The 16852-nt window shown below is 49.6% G+C and overlaps 1 protein-coding gene across 1 annotated transcript in view; it reads left to right on the top strand.

Moving 5' to 3' along the window:
• The first annotated feature begins 2591 nt into the window (after nucleotides 1-2591).
• Nucleotides 2592-16852, top strand: part of AKAP8 (A kinase (PRKA) anchor protein 8) — a 17419-nt gene continuing 3158 nt past the window's right edge. The window contains exons 1-14 of the mRNA XM_009885557.1: nucleotides 2592-2616; nucleotides 4904-4942; nucleotides 5653-5685; nucleotides 7358-7640; nucleotides 8575-8957; nucleotides 9051-9154; nucleotides 9613-9757; nucleotides 10142-10188; nucleotides 11695-11710; nucleotides 12193-12289; nucleotides 12925-13066; nucleotides 13747-13840; nucleotides 14770-14900; nucleotides 15621-15716. Coding sequence (XP_009883859.1) covers nucleotides 2592-2616; nucleotides 4904-4942; nucleotides 5653-5685; nucleotides 7358-7640; nucleotides 8575-8957; nucleotides 9051-9154; nucleotides 9613-9757; nucleotides 10142-10188; nucleotides 11695-11710; nucleotides 12193-12289; nucleotides 12925-13066; nucleotides 13747-13840; nucleotides 14770-14900; nucleotides 15621-15716 — 1635 coding nt within the window. The remainder of the gene's footprint in view (nucleotides 2617-4903; nucleotides 4943-5652; nucleotides 5686-7357; nucleotides 7641-8574; nucleotides 8958-9050; nucleotides 9155-9612; nucleotides 9758-10141; nucleotides 10189-11694; nucleotides 11711-12192; nucleotides 12290-12924; nucleotides 13067-13746; nucleotides 13841-14769; nucleotides 14901-15620; nucleotides 15717-16852) is intronic.

Below are 16852 nucleotides of genomic sequence, written 5' to 3'. Positions count from 1 at the left end.
TTGGCGGCGGCGCGCTCTCCCGGCTCCCGCTGGTTTCTTGCCTCTCTGAACGACGGAACGAGACTGGCGGAGGCGGAAAATGGAAAGAAAAATCACTCAAATCGAAGTTTAACAGCCGAATATCCGTTGTTTAAGCGCCTTCCCCTAAAGTTTATCCGGATGTGAGATGGCGGCACGTGGGGTAAACGCTCCCGCATCCCGGCATGAAGCAGCCCGGATCCTCTCCCCCCATCGCCTGTTTTGAGCCCTCTGTCCTCTTCCCACCTTGAATTTGCTCTCCGCTTCGCTTATATTCACGTTTAGGGACACAAAGGTCCCACCAGGGCGATTTTTAACTCGCTGTTGAAAACGCTTCCTTGGGTTTTATCCCGTAATTACGACTGCAGCAGGATTTTATAAGTAACGCGGCGAGATTTTTATAAATAATACAGCAGCGACGGCATTTCTGCCTGTGTTTTATCAAGTTCTTAATACCCGGCACCGTCGCTTTTTCCGCAGAGATCATTCATAATTCATCCCGACATCGTGTTGGTAAAGACCTGTTGACAAGTTGCTCTTTCCAGGTTCCCTCTGTCTCCGCTTTCAGCTTGGTGGAGATCTCATGCCCGGCATCTCTTTCATCGTGCTTTTAAATGCTTTTTAAGTGTTTTACCTGGTTTTCGGGCTTAAAAATGAAGTGAGAAGCTGGGACAGGATTAAAAACACCTTGAACGTGTATTGAATCATCCTCTACAAACGCTGGTTTCTCTCTACTGACAACCGAGCAACTCTGGATAAACAACTCGGAAGAGTTTTTAGGCTGCTAAAAGTTATTCCCGAGAAAGATTGTGTTGGATTTGTGACGTTAACGAGCTGCCCAAGAGCTGGGATCTTCCCTTCTCCTCACAGAACTCTTCATAAATTAAGACCACCGAGCGTTTTGCAGCTTTAGAGAAGTTTTGTTAATGGATTTTTACCATTATATAGTATAAAAATGAAGGTATTCTTTATATTTCTTGCACATTTGGGGTTTTATAAATAAACCTCAGGTGTAGCCAGCTCAGCTTATAACAGCCACTTTATTTTTAATTTTCTGTGCGTTGAGAATCATACGGTTCCACGCGAGTGGGTTTTGGGGGAGAGCACCCTTTACAGTCAAGCCTCGCATAGGAGCCTGTGATATATAGATTTAATTTAAATACTTCGTAATTCCAGGAGAAGACAGACTTTATTCTCCCCGGATAAAGTCCTGTGTTGAAATCAGTGGGAGAACCTCAGACCTCTCCTTTTGGGAATTGCTTTCTGGACTCCGGCTTTTTTTCTGCGAGTGTTAAACTTCATTTCTCAGCACTTTATGTAGACTGAACCGTGTAAATCTCTCGACGTCGCTCCGTCATCTTGTGGATTCGCACTCTGCTTGTACACGTGTGCGGAGAAAAACGATTCCTGAGCTTTTCCCCCAGCTCAGGGAGTGCTGTCTAGGGAATAAACTGGGAACCGGGACACAAGGCGCATTCAGCTCAGTAAAATTCACCGCTCAGTCCCTTCTGAGTTGGTTTTTTTCCTGCTCTGCACTTAATTTCATGTTCGTTTTCCCAAGAGAAGGCGATGATGATTTATTCCACTGATTTTTTATTTATTTTTTTTTTCCCTCCTGGGGATATTTACAGACTTGCGCTGCTGCAGAAGTAACGATACAACCTCTGCTCGGTGGTGCCGAGTCACTAATACCCGAGTGTCTCATCTAGTGGGGTTTTTTACGTAATATTTAGTTTCAAAATCAGACGTTGAACTCTTTAATTACCGCGTTCTTACCCGAAAGCTTGAGGTCTTTGCTTTGAAAGTTTGAGGTCTTTGCTTAACCCAGATTTCTTTGTTCCTTGAAAGAATATGATAATCGTGGTAATACCTGTATGAATAGAACCGGCCTGACATCTCAGCAAGCCACATGCCGACATACACGCACGGAGTGTAAAAGCGGGAGCTTTATCCTATAGAATCTGGAGGTACAAAGAGGTGGGACTCCCTTTGGCTGAAAAACGCCGTGTTTGGGACCGAGCAGCCTCCCTTTTCCTAGAGGTTTCGTGCTGAGGCCAGGTTATTTTTGCCTCCTGAATTAATGTCCCCGAGGTTTTTTCAAAGACGGCTTAAAAATGGAAGGCGAGGAGCTCTCCTTTGATCCGACGTCTGCGTGCGGTCGAAAACACGAGGGCTGCTGCTATTTTTGGCGACGCCGGATGAGAAACGGCAGCGACCTGCCCCGGAGAAAAGCTTCCCTGCGCTGGCTTCGATTTCTCTTCCGGCTTTTCGCCGGCTACGAGCGTGCCCCGCGCGCGGGCGTCGAGCTGGGATGATGCCTGTGACAACCGGGGGTTCGGTGTCGCTTGGTGGCACTCGAAACCATCGCCTGCGCTCAGCGGGTTGTTTTCGAGAGGTGAGTTAAGGCGCTGGAGGAGAGAGCGTTAAAATTGGATTTCAAGTCAGGCTTCGGGGTCGATGAATCGGAGGTTTCTGCTTAATTTCCCTGCTCTGTCTTGACCCGATCCTCCCCACCGGCAGCTGGAAAACCGCATCCCGGCCCCATCCCGCTGGAAAGCGAAGCTGAAGGGCGAATGACTCGACCTAAAAACGCCGACGGTGGGAAAGGAATCGAAGCGGTGATAAAGCTGCGATTTGAAAAGGCGTTTACGTGTCGCCAGTTCCTGTTTTGCTGGTGCTGCGGTTTCCGCAGCCGTTCAAAAATACGGCGGGGATCGTCGTTTCGCCCGCGATTTCTGGAGGTTTTGTGTCTTCAAGGGGATTTTCCCTGTGGAAAAAATAAAAAGTCGTTAAGAGGGAGAGGTGTCCTATGCGTCCTTCGGGGGGGGGGTGTTAGAGGGGTTCGTGCGGGGATCTGTAAGGGAAAAAGGGGTTGTAAAATCGGGATTTGTCTCGAAAACGAAATGGTTTGCCGAATTGGGGGTTGTTGCCAAAAAAAGAAAAGCGTTTTGGAAAATTGGGGGCTTTGAAGAGGAACACAGCAGTATGCCAATATTTGGAAAGACTAGAGAAAATTATACAGAAGAACTGAAAAAAAAAAAAAAAAAAAAAAAAGAAAAGTTTTTGGAAGATGTGGGCCCGCCTCCAAATATAGAAAAGCTTTGCCAAATTGGGGGCTGCCACCGAAAATCGAAAAGTTTGGCAAAAGCGGGGGGCCTCCTCCAAAAATATATGAAAGCTTTGCAAAATCAGGGGCTGCCGCTAAAAATAGAAAAGCTTTGCCAAGTTGGGGCTTGTGGCAAGCGAATACGAAAGTTTGGCAAAATCGGTGGCTGCCTCCAAAAAATGGAGAAGTTTGGCACAATTGGGGGCCCCCTCCTAAAAAATATAAAAGCTGTGCAGAGTTGGGTGCTGCCTCCAAAAATAGAAAAGTTTGGCAAAATCGGGGGCCGCCTTCACAAAATACGGAAGTTTTGCGAACTCGGGGGCCCCTTCCAAAAGTAGAAGAGCTTTGCGGAATTGGGGCCGCCTCCCAAAATGGCAAAGTTTGGCAAAGTCAGGAGCCACCTCCAAAAAAAGAGAAGTTTTTGCGGAATCGGGGGCTGTGTCGAATAAAACTAAATGTTATGCAAAGTTGGGGGCCGATTCTGAAAAGAGAAAAACTTTGCAAAATGGGGGGCCGCCTCCAGAAATAGAAAAGTTTGGCAAAATTGGTGTCTGAGGTGCAGAAAAGCAACTTGAACCTTAAAAGATGGAAGGAAGGAAGATGGAAGGAAGGAAGCGTGTGTGTGTGTGTGATTTTTTTTGGTTTGGGGGGGCTCTTCCTCAGCTGGAGAACGTTTGGAGGGAGATGAGGTTGCGAAAGGGAAGGGAAACCGCAGATCCAGGCGGGGAGAGGCAAAGCCAGAACAGAAACAGGGAAAATTTTGGGGTAATATGGTGAGCGTTGAAATAATTCGCATCCATAGGAAGCCAGGTGTCCGTAGTACTGCTCGTGAACCATTTTTCCCATCAGAATAATAAATAAAGAGTAAAAAAAAAAAAAAAAAAATTTTTTTCCTGCAGAGAAGCGGCAGCCAAGACTCCGGGAAATGTTTTCAGCAAAACTCCCGGCGCGTTGGTTTTGATTTCGAAATTTGATTTCAAGGTTTCGTGGCGGCACGGGAGCTTATTTATGCGATGGGCTCTGAGCGGATGAAGGCGTTTGCTGCGGGTCTTTCGGGGATCGCCGCGGCGCCGGGGATGCCGATTCCACCCGGGAAGCTTCGGCAAAGGTTTAAAACGGAGAAATGAGTTATTTTGGCGAGGAAAACAAATCGCTGTGGTGAAAGAAAAGAGCCGGTGGAGTCGTGGCGGGAGTTCTGTGTGTCACGGCCATTTGTTGCTTCTTCCACCGTTTCAGAGGGAGAGACCAGACCGAAGCCGCCTCGTTACCGCAGATCTTGTAATTAGTGCTGAAAAGTGGAGGCGGCGTGATTTATTTTATTGGCTCGTGTGAGAGCAGTAGTCAACCTCGGATTGCGTATGAGGATATCCGATATTCCCGAGGAAGAAGGACGCTTTTGCTGGCACGACACAACCCAAACGTCCGTTCTCGATGCCGCTTCGGTTCTTTGGAAGATTTATCCCGGTACGGTTCTCCGGGTGATTTATCCCGCGGCTTTCCTCCCGTCTAAACGAAACTTTGCACCGTCGTTAACGTCACGCGCCTCTTACCACTGATTTCTCTTTCAAAACGCAGGGATTTTTTTATTAATTTGAGACATCTCGTCCACCTTTAGATAGCTGAAACGATCTGAAATAAAGCATCGGGCGTGTTTCCCAAACAATAAACAGCGGAAGTAATTCAAGACTTTATTGGGTTTTGGGTCAATTAAGGGAAGAAACAAACGCCGTGAGCAGAGCGGAGGCAATCCCGCTAATAGCTCCTTTCTTTTTCTTGCAGGTTACGGCACCTGGAATACCGGGGCCACCAACACTCAAGGTGAGCTTTGTGTAGGTAAAAATAGATCTGAGGAATTGCAATTTTAGAACAGAACTTATTTTTAGTTCTTTCCAACCTGAAAAACAGAACACAGAAGCAGCTTTGGCAGCCTTCCTCCCTCCTCTACCTGTTTTAGTGGGTTTACTGCTGGTTTTTTGGGTGGTTTTTTTTTTTTTTGTTGGGAAAAGCTTCCTCTGTGATACGCTCCGATTCCCAGTGGCGGCTGCTGGAGGAATGGGTCGCAACCTTGCAGATGATTAATTAACACGCTTTGCTTTTATCTCCTGAGGTTTATTAGCGCCGCAAAACGAAGCGTGTCCCGGGGTGGTTGGGAGTTTGGGCTCTCTCCTTTGAACTCCTTTCCAGCCTAAACAGTAAAAGCAGCGAGATTCTCCTGAAAGGGATCGTCTTAATGACTGTATTTGTTTTTGCTGCGGTTTTACTGCTTCTGGAGGGTTTTTATGGAATCATTTGAGTTGTTCGCAAGGGCAAATACGTGAAAATGTTTAAAAAAAAAAAAAAAGTATAAAAGTAAATATTATCCATTTCATTTTCATAATTAGCTCTTTGAAATCTCAGCTTCTCTCTTTCCCATTCTCTGCAAAAGGATACATCGTTTTTCCCAACTGAATTATATATATTTCCTCTCTGAACTTTTAACTTCGTTGCTTTTAGAGCTGAAACTCTCTTCCTCTTTTTGTCCCGCTCAGGTACATACGCGACGAATGCGACGAGCTGGCAAGGTACGTGCTAAAAAGAAACCTCGTTTCTCCCTGGGGGTTGGCGTCTCTCGAGCTGGCTGCGGCAAGCGGAGCTGTTTTCCAGCTCGTAAACCGTCTCCCCTTGGAAGTCGGTGTGAAATACGCAACGCCGCCCTTTTTAAACCGCTCCGCCTCGCTAATTCCTTTATTTATCTTTACCTCACTCCGTGATTTTGGCTTTTCCGCGTGCCGAGGGAGCAGCTCTGTCCTGATGACCGGCAGCCATCTGTTCCTTTAGGCGGGGAAAAATTAACTTGTGGATGAGAAAAGTTCATTTATTTTACGTCTCTGTTTCTCGTTTGATGCGGGACAGCCAGATGTGTGTATTAATAAATTGATTTTACTGAGATTACATCCTTTTCCCCTCCAAAACCCCAGGTTTGCCCTCGTAATTCTGGCAGCTTGATGGTACGCAAATGCCGTTCTCTACGTGCGAACTGGCGCTTCCTCAATAAAACATGATTTGCTTTCGCTGATAAACTTTTCCTCTCGGAGCAATTAGTTGATTGGCCTTGATTTGGATCGTATGGCTGTTTGAAGCCAGTCTTAATGCGTTCCTAAGCAACAGCCTGAGATTCTTTTATAAAATATTATTTCTTTGATCCTCACAATAGAAAATTAAACGCTGCGCGTTGGGCTGTGGATTCAAACCTCCCGGCTCAAGTCATGGGTGAAAATGAAGGGGTGTTTTTTTTTCCCTTCTATTATTCCTCTTTTTTGTAAAATCTGGCCGCCCCTGTGAAGGACTCGCACCCCGTCGTACCGATGAAATGAAACAGAAATGCTGTTCCTGCTCCGGAGAGTTTACAATCCAAATAAAACCACACATCGCCGGCAGATGGGATACAAAGACACAACGAGGCTGTGTCGGTCGGCGCAACCGGTAGCGGCATCGCACCCCAGCGATCTTAATGATGCCAATTTTAGCGCTGGAATAGAGAATTAAGAGGGGATTATTGTGGCGGTCGCTTTACGAGAGCCCGAGGAGCGATGAAACGAAGGGTTTGGAAGGTCAGACGCAGCGAGAGGAAGCTCGCGGCGCATCTCTCTCCCGGAGCAACGCTGGATTCGAGCCGGGGGCCGTAGAGCTGCGACGAGGATTGCCGGGAGAGCGCGCGTCCCTCGGGCCAGATTTCGGCAGCGCAGGAAGCATCGGCAGCTTCACCAGCGTGGCTGGAGCACGTTGCTTTTTCCACCGCGCCGTGGTGTCTTGCCGCAAGGTGGTCTTTGAGTACGACTCGCTGCGTTGATTTTTCTCGTTAATTTATTATCGTGCTCCTTTTTTGATGGGTATAACGGCGATGTGCCCGGCAGCGTGTCCGCTTTGGGTTTTCTCCTGTCGTTTCGCGGGACCCTGTGACGTGGGCAGCTCGAGGTCTTGTTCAGAAATTGTAAATACAACCAGCAACGCTCCGTTTCTGCAGTTAAAATCGCCGAAAAGAGGAAGTCCCTTATGCTTTTAGGGTTGGGCAATAAGAATCTTTGCTATTTCTCACGTTACGAAAACAAATTGCCTTGAAAGGAGGTTAAACTCAGCTGCAGCCTTGCCTGGGCGGATCCGTTCGCGTCTAAACTCTTCCCCCAGGTGCCCATGTCTTTATAATATTGTATTAAAATCCCTTTTCTTTTCTTTTCTTTTTTTTTTTTTTGCCAGGCTATGAGGGCTACGACTATTACAACACCCAACCCACCGCTGCTAATACGGCGGCCACGTACAACTACGCCGCAGCCACCTCCAGCAGCTGGGAAACCCCCAAAACCTCGGAGATGAGCATGAACGCCGACGTGGGCGCCGCCATGCCCGTCGCCTCCTATGGCGCCGAGGCCTCAGCCAACGAGAACTCGGATTCCATCATAGCCAAAATCAACCAGCGGTTGGATATGCTGTCGAAGGAGGGCAGCGGCGGGACAGGGGAGGGGATGGAAGACCAGGAGAGGTGACTGTACCGCTTTTTATTTATATTTAGTAGTAAAAAATAATACCTTTTAATCACTATAGCTTCGGATTAAGCTGTTCTGATGGCAGAGGCGCCGTTTCCTCCTTGGAAAATAAAGTTCGCTGCTTCTTTTTTACCGGCCCTGATCCGTGTGTGCGCACGTACATATTTTTTATATTGTGAACATATTATTTATATGGTAAACCTATCAAATTTGATGTGCACATCAAAAGCCGCTTCCGTTCTCGATTCAATTCCTAGATTTTGCCGACGGTTTTTTATTTATAGTTTCTAGGGGGTTTTTTAAGTATTTTTTCCCTCTGCCTCCCTTTTTCCTCATAGCTGCCCAGTAATTATGTGAGGTTTTCTATTTTTCTCCTGCTGGGTTAAACTATGCAACAAGTCCGGAGCGTTATTTTTCTGCTGAAATAATAATATGGATCTTGGCAAGAGTTACTGAATAAATGAAGTTTTGCGTTTTGGGGTTGGGTTTTTTTTTTTGTGCTGTTTGATGTTGGCTGCTGCGGTCAGCCAAGATACCGAGGGGTTGCTCCGCATTAATTCCCACGCGGAGGCGCGGGGAAGAGGCAACGAGAAGCAGCTTTTACCTGGGGAAGCTTTTGGGATCTGCTTTTCCGCTGGCAAAACATTAATTCGGAGCGGTGTAGCGCTATGAAGTTTGAAATCTCCGATGGATTTCTGTTCAGATAGTTGTGCAATAAAACACCGTTCTGTGATAGTCACTTATTTTCCCTGACACTTAGGAAAAGGTGGAGCGGGATACAGAAAGCAATGGGTACACGGGGTTTAAAAATAATTTTTATTCCGTTTTTCTGGCCGAAACCCCTCGGATTGTGATAAAAACGGATGCAAACGCCTGTCCGATGCGCGGGGATGTTATTTTCGCTGCTGACTGTTGTCTCCTCCTGCGCAGCTCTTTCAGATTTGAGTCTTTCGAATCCTACGACTCGAGATCTTCCATGAACGACCGCGACATGTACCGATCCGGCTACGATTACGGAGAAGTCGGAACCGATCGGAACGATTCCTTCGGAAGCCAATTCGACAACCGCCGGGATCAATCTCGCAACCGAGGAAACAACTACGGCCTGATGCGAGGCCGGGCTCAAAACCGCGTTCAAAATCGAGGGCGTCTGAACGCTTTCAACCGCGCCGACCACTTCATGCCCTCCTCCAGCTCCGAGCGCCTCTCGGCCCGTTGGAACGAGTTGAACTACATGGGTGGACGCGGGATGGGGGGTGCCGGATCCAACAGGCTCCCTTCCCTCTTTTCCCAAGCCCTCGTTCCCGATTACGGCGATTACGGCGACTACGGGGATTACGGCGACTATGGCGACTACGGGGATTACGGCGATTACGGCGACTACGGCGATTACGGTGACTACGGAGACTATGACTATGGCATGATGGGGATGTCGGGCATGGGAATGGGACGGTATGGGAATATGCCGTACGGAATGGGGAGGCAACGAAACAGAGACAGGATGGGTACGGTGCCCTGGCACATGAACACGCTCATGGTAAGTCGTCACCGTTGGGTTTTTTTTGATTCTTTTTCTTGTGAAAATTGCTTTTTTTTTTTTTTTTTCCTTGCGGCGGTGGGTAGGCTTCGCCGTTCGGCTGGATGGAGAAGCGCCCGTCTTAATTCACGTTGCTCCCACCGCCGAATAATTTAAATCTGGGTAGAGTAGGGTGTCATCAAGCTTGTATAGACCCATTTACACATAAAATAGAGCCTCTGAATGCTTACCTCACCCCAAATCCGCTCTCCAGGGGCGCTAACCCAGCTATAAAATGCTTTTATAACCAAAAATCGGTCTGCAGGGGTGACAAGAATTGAAACTTTTGAGGGCTTGTAGCAGATGGGTGGAATACTTTGATTATTAATTTAGTTATGGAGGTTTTTTGGTGCTTCGATTTGATGGATACAAGTGATTTCTTCCCGCTTTAGCCCAAGAGAAGAGGTTTCCGAAACCGTTCGGGAGGGCGATCGGACGGCGAGGGAGGAGGACGCAAGCGAAAACAGTCGCAAAGCGGCGATGAGCCGGACAGCAAACAGGCGAAGACCGACAGCGAAGGAGACGACACCGAGAACGGTACGAGCCGTCTTCGCCCGCTAATATTGGCCGTTTCCCCCGGTTTTTACGTCTTTTATCTGACTGATAGTTGTTACATTTCAAAGCTGTTGTATTTTTTTCAGTCGTTAGTTGGCATAGTACCCCTGCAAGTGGGTGGGCGTTATGTTCTGTGTATTTTGGGGGGCAAAATTTAATGCCCGAGGCGAGCATCGGTGAGAGCAAGGACAGAGTTTGCAGCAAACTGACGGGTGAAGAGAAACCAGGGAGCCCTTTGCCATCTTCGCTGGGGTTTTGAGCCGTTATCGCTCAATCGGTGATTTATTAGGGGCCCTTTATAGCGTTAAGTGAGAGAAAAGACACCCCCCCCAACACCACCCAAATGATTTGTCTTTTGTGCAGCAGATGAGGGCGAAGGAGAGGAAAAATCAGGAGACGAAGCGGACAAAGGTGTAAGTAACTTTTTCTTTTTTTTTTATTATTAGCCTCGAGCAATTTCCTCTGCTTTTCTTGACTGCGCTGAGGGTCGGCATATCTAAAATCGCCCACAAACAGCTTTTTGAGCCCATCTATTGCGAAAGCATTTTCTCCTCATAATTTCCCTGTGCCCTTCGGTGGCAGATTCGCTTCCCCCGGGGTGCTTGAAAAGCACTTGTAGTGGAAAGGTTAGGATCCCGCGCCCGTCCTGCTGCTGCTGGCGAGGTTCGTTAGGGCTGAATTCCAATTAGTGGTTGATTTCTTTCCTGGGCGGTTTGTTTGCCGGGTTGGCAGGGGGTCATTGCCATTTATCTCGCCTGTGACCGCCTGTCACCTTTGGTGTTCCTCGGAGCGGCGACTCAGCTGCCAAGGATTTAAACGCCGATAGTGGGAAGCACTGCTTGGAAAACTATGCTGTTTCGTAAACACTTTTTAAAACGGACATTTAAGCCCCAAATGGCACAACCCTTCACCTATTCTGCGGGTGGTGGACTGTGAAACCTCCGAATCTCTGTAATTAACACCAGCGACGTCTTGTGTTTCTCTTTTCCAGGAGTTGGGGCGATTTGGCGGAGGAAGGTGGTGTGCGTTAACCCCCCCCTCACGCAGTCCTGGACTAATCCTACTCCGAATCCGTCTGCTTCCCCTTGGGGCGCTCCCGAGGACTTCATTTTTGGGGGTCAAAAGCTGATGCAGCTCCTGCTGCGAGCGGTAAACCAGGCCAGGGCTCCGGCACAGAATGGCCGCGCTGGTTAGCAGCAGAGTGCCAAAACGGTTTTGTTTCTTCTGGGTTTCTCGATGTTTGCCGTCTGTACGAAGGGATATTGGATATTAGTTTATCTTCTTGCCCTGTTTGGGGGCCGGCGGTGTGAGACGCGCATCTCGCGACAGGGCAGAGCAAAAAAATACCATAAACTAAATAATTTTTGGCGGAGGTTTCAACCCCTGGGCCAAATCCTGGTTTGTTTTGATTTTTTTCGAATAGACGGGACTGTATCAATTCACATTAGAACAGTAATTTGAAAACCGTATGGTCGAAAGTAGCTGAAACCACTTCAGCTGGGTTGGGATTGGACTTTTTTGGTAAAGGCACATCAACGTCCGTCGTCCGTGTCCCCCCCCCAGCACATTGTGCCTCCTGCGTTACGGTGACTTGGGGAAAACCGCGTGTAGGACTTTTGTTACCGCTTTTAGGTTGTTCTCAGGATTTCAGTGAGATGGTGTTGGATGTGAAAATAACTCGATCGAGCTTCCCTCTGATGGCCGGGTCTGGTCTCCAGGCTCCTTTTACCCGAAAACACTGCAGGTGAATTATTACCCGAGTCCTGTGAGGCTGATAGACCTCTGACTTGGGAGTTTTCTACCCCAAAACGCTGCAGAGATTAGATCAGCTGAAGCTTTACTTCTTTTTTGCTTTCCTGTTAACTATGGAGGAATTATTAGATAGGTGACGTGAGGATTGTATCCAAAACCATCCCGAGGAAGCAGAACTGTGCTGTCTTTTGTAGCTTAACCTTCTCGAGGAGCTTTTTAAGCCGTGCAAAAAACAGATGAAGGAGGGGAAAAAAATAAGAATTTGGGGAGAAGTAGCAGCTCCTCCCAAGGGAGGGAGATCGAGAGGTGTCTTCTGCAGCATCGTAAAAATCGGGACTCTTTCCGCTCTTGCCACTAACGGCGTGTCCTGTCGCTGCCTACAAAGACTTTGAGCTGCTGCGGGAAGTTCAGGGGGATGGAGGAGAGGAGGGTTTGGGTTTTAGGATAACGGCTGGAGACTTTGGAAACAGGCTGCCGCTTCCCGGCGGTCGGAAAATGCCTATGGGAGAGGGAGAGCTTCCAGAGACCAAAAGACGTTTGAGACTTCCCGAAGCAGAGAGTAAAGAGGAAATCAAAGCATTTGGGTCTCAAAATACCTCAGCCAGCGAAGTGGGTGATGGTGAGCACGGTAATTCTCATTATATTTTTATTTTTCCCTCCTTTAGCATCTGGAGATGGCTGTGAAGATGACGACGAGGAGGTGAAAAAGAAGAGGGAGAAGCAGCGGAGAAGAGATCGGATGCGCGATCGCGCTATGGACAGGTAAGGGAAGCAATTAGCCAGTCCGTTCCCAGCACTTCGATGAAAAATATCGACCGAGGACGTTCCTCCGCACAAACGCGGGAGAAATCTGCTGGGGGATTGTGTTTTGGGGCTCTACATTCAGGGTTTTTTTTCCCTTTTTTGTGTGTTTTATCACTCTTTTAAGATGCGGACAATACCGTGGTGTTTAATACGCAGATCAGTGTAGAGTTATAAATTCAAGAGGGTGTTTTAAGTGGCCTTGCTGATAAAAATAATACAATGAGTGATGTAAAGACAGGCAGGGAGGCGCCAGCGTTTCTGTATCTCGGGGCTTTCCCACACCAGGGAGAGTTTTATCGCATCCGAGAGTGCTGATCCGCCTCCTGCCCTACGAATTTCCCCCGTTGCTTTGAAACTCCTGCGGGATTTTAGCGTCCGCTCCCGTAGCGTAAATTTTTATGGAGATGCTGTTTAATCCGGGCAGGTTCTACCGCGATTGTAAAGGTCCAGGACAAAGTGAAATTGTGTGGGGTGGGGAAAAAAACCAACTAAGAGGTAGAAAACGGCAACAGAGGCGGGAACGGTCGCGATCTTCTTGATGTTCTCGTTAAGCTGAGCTCGTTCCTCATTTGCCGCGCGGTTGCTCTGTTTAGAATCCAGTTTGCCTGTTCCGTCTGCAAGTTCCGCAGCTTCGAGGAAGAGGAGATCCAGAAACACCTCCAGAGCAAATTTCACAAAGAGACTTTACGATACATCGGTACCAAACTCCCGGATAAAACGGTCGAGTTTCTGCAGGTATATGCGTTGCCCCGCGTTAGCTCAGCCCTTCCCTGCATCCGTGCCGGGGTGCCCGGGCTTAATTTGGTGTGCCCGGGCTTAATTTGGTGTGCCCGGGCTTAATTTGGTGTGCCCGGGCTTAATTTGGGGTGCCTGAGCTCGCATAGGGGACAGGAAGGGGTTACGAATCCATCCCCCTGCTGGTTTAGCTCGCGTCGCCACTTGTTAACGCATCACCCGATGACATCGCTTGGCGTGACGCGATTCCTCACCGGTTTTCACATTGAGAGGGAAAGTGAATTGTACGAATTTGAAGAGAAAGGCCAGAAATTAATATTCCAGAGATGGTCTTTGCCATCCACACATCTAGAGCTGAGGAAGGCGAGATAAAGAGTGGGGGGTTTATTTTCTCCATGACCAGCGCTTGCATTTTGGGGGCGTTCTCCAAAGATTCGGGGTCTCCCGCGAGGAATCTGATGGCGATACGGGAGCGGGCTTCTGTCTGGCTCCGATTTGGATTTTTCCGGCTCTCGCTCCGGTAGAAATGACGGGGAACAGGGAGGGGAAAACACCCGCCTCGTCTAGCGGATTCACGGACGCTGTGGGTGTTCCCCAGGGAGCTCGTTTCCCTTTGGAGCCGCTCGATTATCTCAGTGCCTTTTGAGGAGGACGATGAGTTTTGTCCTCTTCCCTCCCAGGAGTACATCGTCAACAGGAATAAGAAAATCGAGAAGCGGCGCCAGGAGTTGACCGAGAAAGAGGGCACAAAACAGAAACCGGATCCTTTTAAGGGTAAGTGTCCGTTCCGTGTCCGGAGGCCCAGCGAGTGTGCAGGAAAACAAATAAATACTGCTCCCAAAGAGACACAGCGGCACAAACACGAAGGATTCGGGTAACTCGGCCTCAGGTTTGGGGTGTTTCGTTGCCAACTTGGTGAAATAAATCATCTTGGTGGAGAAGGGGGAGTGCCCGTCCTCGCTGCAGTTGCTCAAGCGGCAGATTTGTGAGGCTCGTGCGATCTCAGAGGAAGTAAAATGAGTTAAACCGGAGGGGAAAAACTCCCAGGAATTGTGGATTTTCGTGGCTGGATCCTGCGTTCGCTTTTTAATGTTCAAAGAAAGCGGCGAAGTTGATCTGTGGTGGCAAAAAGCGCGAGGTGGGGGTTGTAAAAAATCGACTTGGCTTCGTCAACGCGCCTGTCCCCGACGGAGTCTGCCACGCGCGGCCGCGTTGGTCCGGGGAGCGATGAGTGGGGGTTTCGTTAAGCCGCGCGTCGCCTTAACAAAATCTTGCAGGCGGAAAAACCTGAGCCGGAGGAGAGGGGAGAAAGGGAACCCCAGAGCTGGGGGAAGCGCAAGTTGTCCCTTCCACCTTTATTTAAATGGATTTTTGGAGAGGCGTGCCGCTTTTGGGGAGGAAAAGAGCCCCGGGCGAGTCGGTTACTGTGTACCTCGAGTTGTTATCCCGTCTCTCTTCCTCCTACGCTCGGGTACTGCGTCGGTACGATCTGTTTTCGAGCGGAATAAGTCTCCTCGTGGTCTTAGAGAAACAGATGTGATTGGGGTATTTTTTTGTCTCCGAAGGCAGAAACTGGAAGTTTGGGTGCGGAATTGGAGGGTTGGCAGCGACGCGGGGTCGTTAGAGGGGGCGGAAATGCACCGTTAACCGGCCGAACATCTCGATTATTTGGGATTTTGGCTGACCTCTTGTCGTGGCTGCAGGTATCGGCCAAGAACACTTCTTCAAGAAGATCGAGGCGGCTCACTGCATGGCGTGCGACATGTTAATTCCCGCGCAGAACCACCTCCTCCAGAGGCACCTGCGATCGGCCGATCACAACAGAAACCGCAGGGTGAGCAAAAAAAACCACAAACCCCGGCTCGCTTCCCGACGGCAGCGTTTCGGCTCTGCCCGGGGCGCGGGGATGGCGATCTGGGCGCTCCAGGTTTATATCCAAAAAAAGAAAAAAAAAAAATCCTTCTCTTACGGTCTCGGCTCGTGCCGCGAGATGAAGCCGCTGACGGGGGAACTGAGAAACGGGGAGGTGAACGGAAAAAGTGATATTGAAAGGGAAATGCGGCCTTTTTTTTTTTCGCGCAGGGGGTTGAGCGGAGTGCGTTGTCCGGGCGTACTGCGCAGGCGAAACGCTTCCTCTCTCTGAATCTGCGGTGCTCGCTCGAAATTAAAATTAAAACTCACCTTTGAGGGCGCTTGGGGAGTTTATAAATGAAACGTAAACGATGTTTAAATTGGGCCAGGCTGGAGAGGGGCTCGTTGCAGTGGGTCTTTGTCTCTTCTGAGGGTTTGACATGACCATCGCTGTCCTGGACGTGCTCTGGGGGTCTTTGGGGGATGTCGCAGCTGCTGCTGCCGAAGCAGATCTTTCTCCGGGGCTCGCGTTAGCGGAAAAGATGCGGGTGCTCCCTCGCGTCCGCTTTTTTGGGGATGTTTTTTGGGGATGGGGCTTCCCAGGCGCTGTGGGGGAGGAGGGAATTAAGAAACTCTGGAGCCAAACTCCTGGTTGAAACGCTTCCCCCGTTCAAACCGCCCCCGATGTTCGCTTCCTTCGCAGATGGCTGCGGAGCAGTTCAAAAAGACCAGCTTACACGTCGCCAAGAGCGTCCTGAACAACAAACACATCGTAAAGATGCTGGAAAAATACCTCAAGGTGAGTGAACGAGAGAATCGGCAACTCCCGCCCGAATTCCCGCAGCAGCACGGAGCGGCGTCTCGCCGGGTGCGCTGCGTGGCGGTGACGGGACGCTTTGCTGCGTACGATGGGGAGAAGCGTAGGTTCCACTCCGCTGCCTTTTTATCTCTTAAATCTCGAGTCTGGTTTCTTTCCTCTGTAGGCGGTTTACCACTTCTCGTGGGGTTTTTTTTCTTTTGGTTTTTTTTTTTTTTGGTCGCTTTTTTATTTTATTTCACTCGCAGACTCTTTACCTACTGTCATTCCCAGGCGCCTGTAGATCAATTATGAAACCGTCCAAAAAACGGAAACGTAATTAAAAGAAACCAAAATCACGAAAGGAACTCCGGTTCCCCCAAAGCCACCCCTCGAGCCGTGGCCTTGCCGGGGGGGAGGGACACACACCAGCTTCCCCCACCGGTGCCGGTCCCGCGGGGGGATGCCGCGACGTTTTGGGGGAGAGGGCGGGGGAGGAATTTTAACCCTCTGTAAAGAATCGGGGCTCCGCGGCGCTCCCGGCAGCTCGACCAAACGACAGAACACCCCATTCCCGTCGGTTGAAACACCCTCGTTAGCCTTCCTCCCCCCCTCATCCCCATCCCCCTTTTTTTATTTTCCCTCCTCTTCCCTCGGGAAGCGGCAAACCGATCTTCAGAGCCGAGAGCGGAACGCGAGGAGAGAGGTTCAGGCTTAGGGGGTTCGTTTAAAAGCCCAACCGCCGCGTTCGGAATTTAAAGAAAGAAGTCTGGAAGTCTTCGGAACGTTTTGGGGAGGAGGAGGAGGAGGAGGGTGGGGAGGAGGGTTCAACCGCTCCGTGCGGGAATGCCGCTCCCCCCCCCCGCCAAGGTTATTCCCCGGTTTAAAGCGCTTCGCGATAAACCAGGTTTTAACGAGCGAGTTCCGCATCCGAGAGAGAGAGAGGAAAGGTCGCAACCTCCTCCGTCAGGCGAAGACGAAAAAGAAGCGCTTTTGGCTACTCGCTCGTTTCCTCGGGGGAAATCCGGGAAGGGTCCAGGATCCGGCAGGAGAATCCCTTGTTTTGCGAACCCGGCAGACAGGGGCAGGCGGATGCCCGCACACACCCCCCCCTCTTCCCCACCACGGGGGGAGCAGAC

The sequence above is a fragment of the Charadrius vociferus genome, unplaced genomic scaffold (assembly GCF_000708025.1).
Source record: "Charadrius vociferus isolate BGI_N301 unplaced genomic scaffold, ASM70802v2 scaffold955, whole genome shotgun sequence".
In the NCBI taxonomy this organism is placed as follows: Eukaryota; Metazoa; Chordata; class Aves; order Charadriiformes; family Charadriidae; genus Charadrius; species Charadrius vociferus.
Note: the sequence above shows the minus strand (reverse complement) of the source record. Positions and strands in the feature narration are given on the sequence as shown.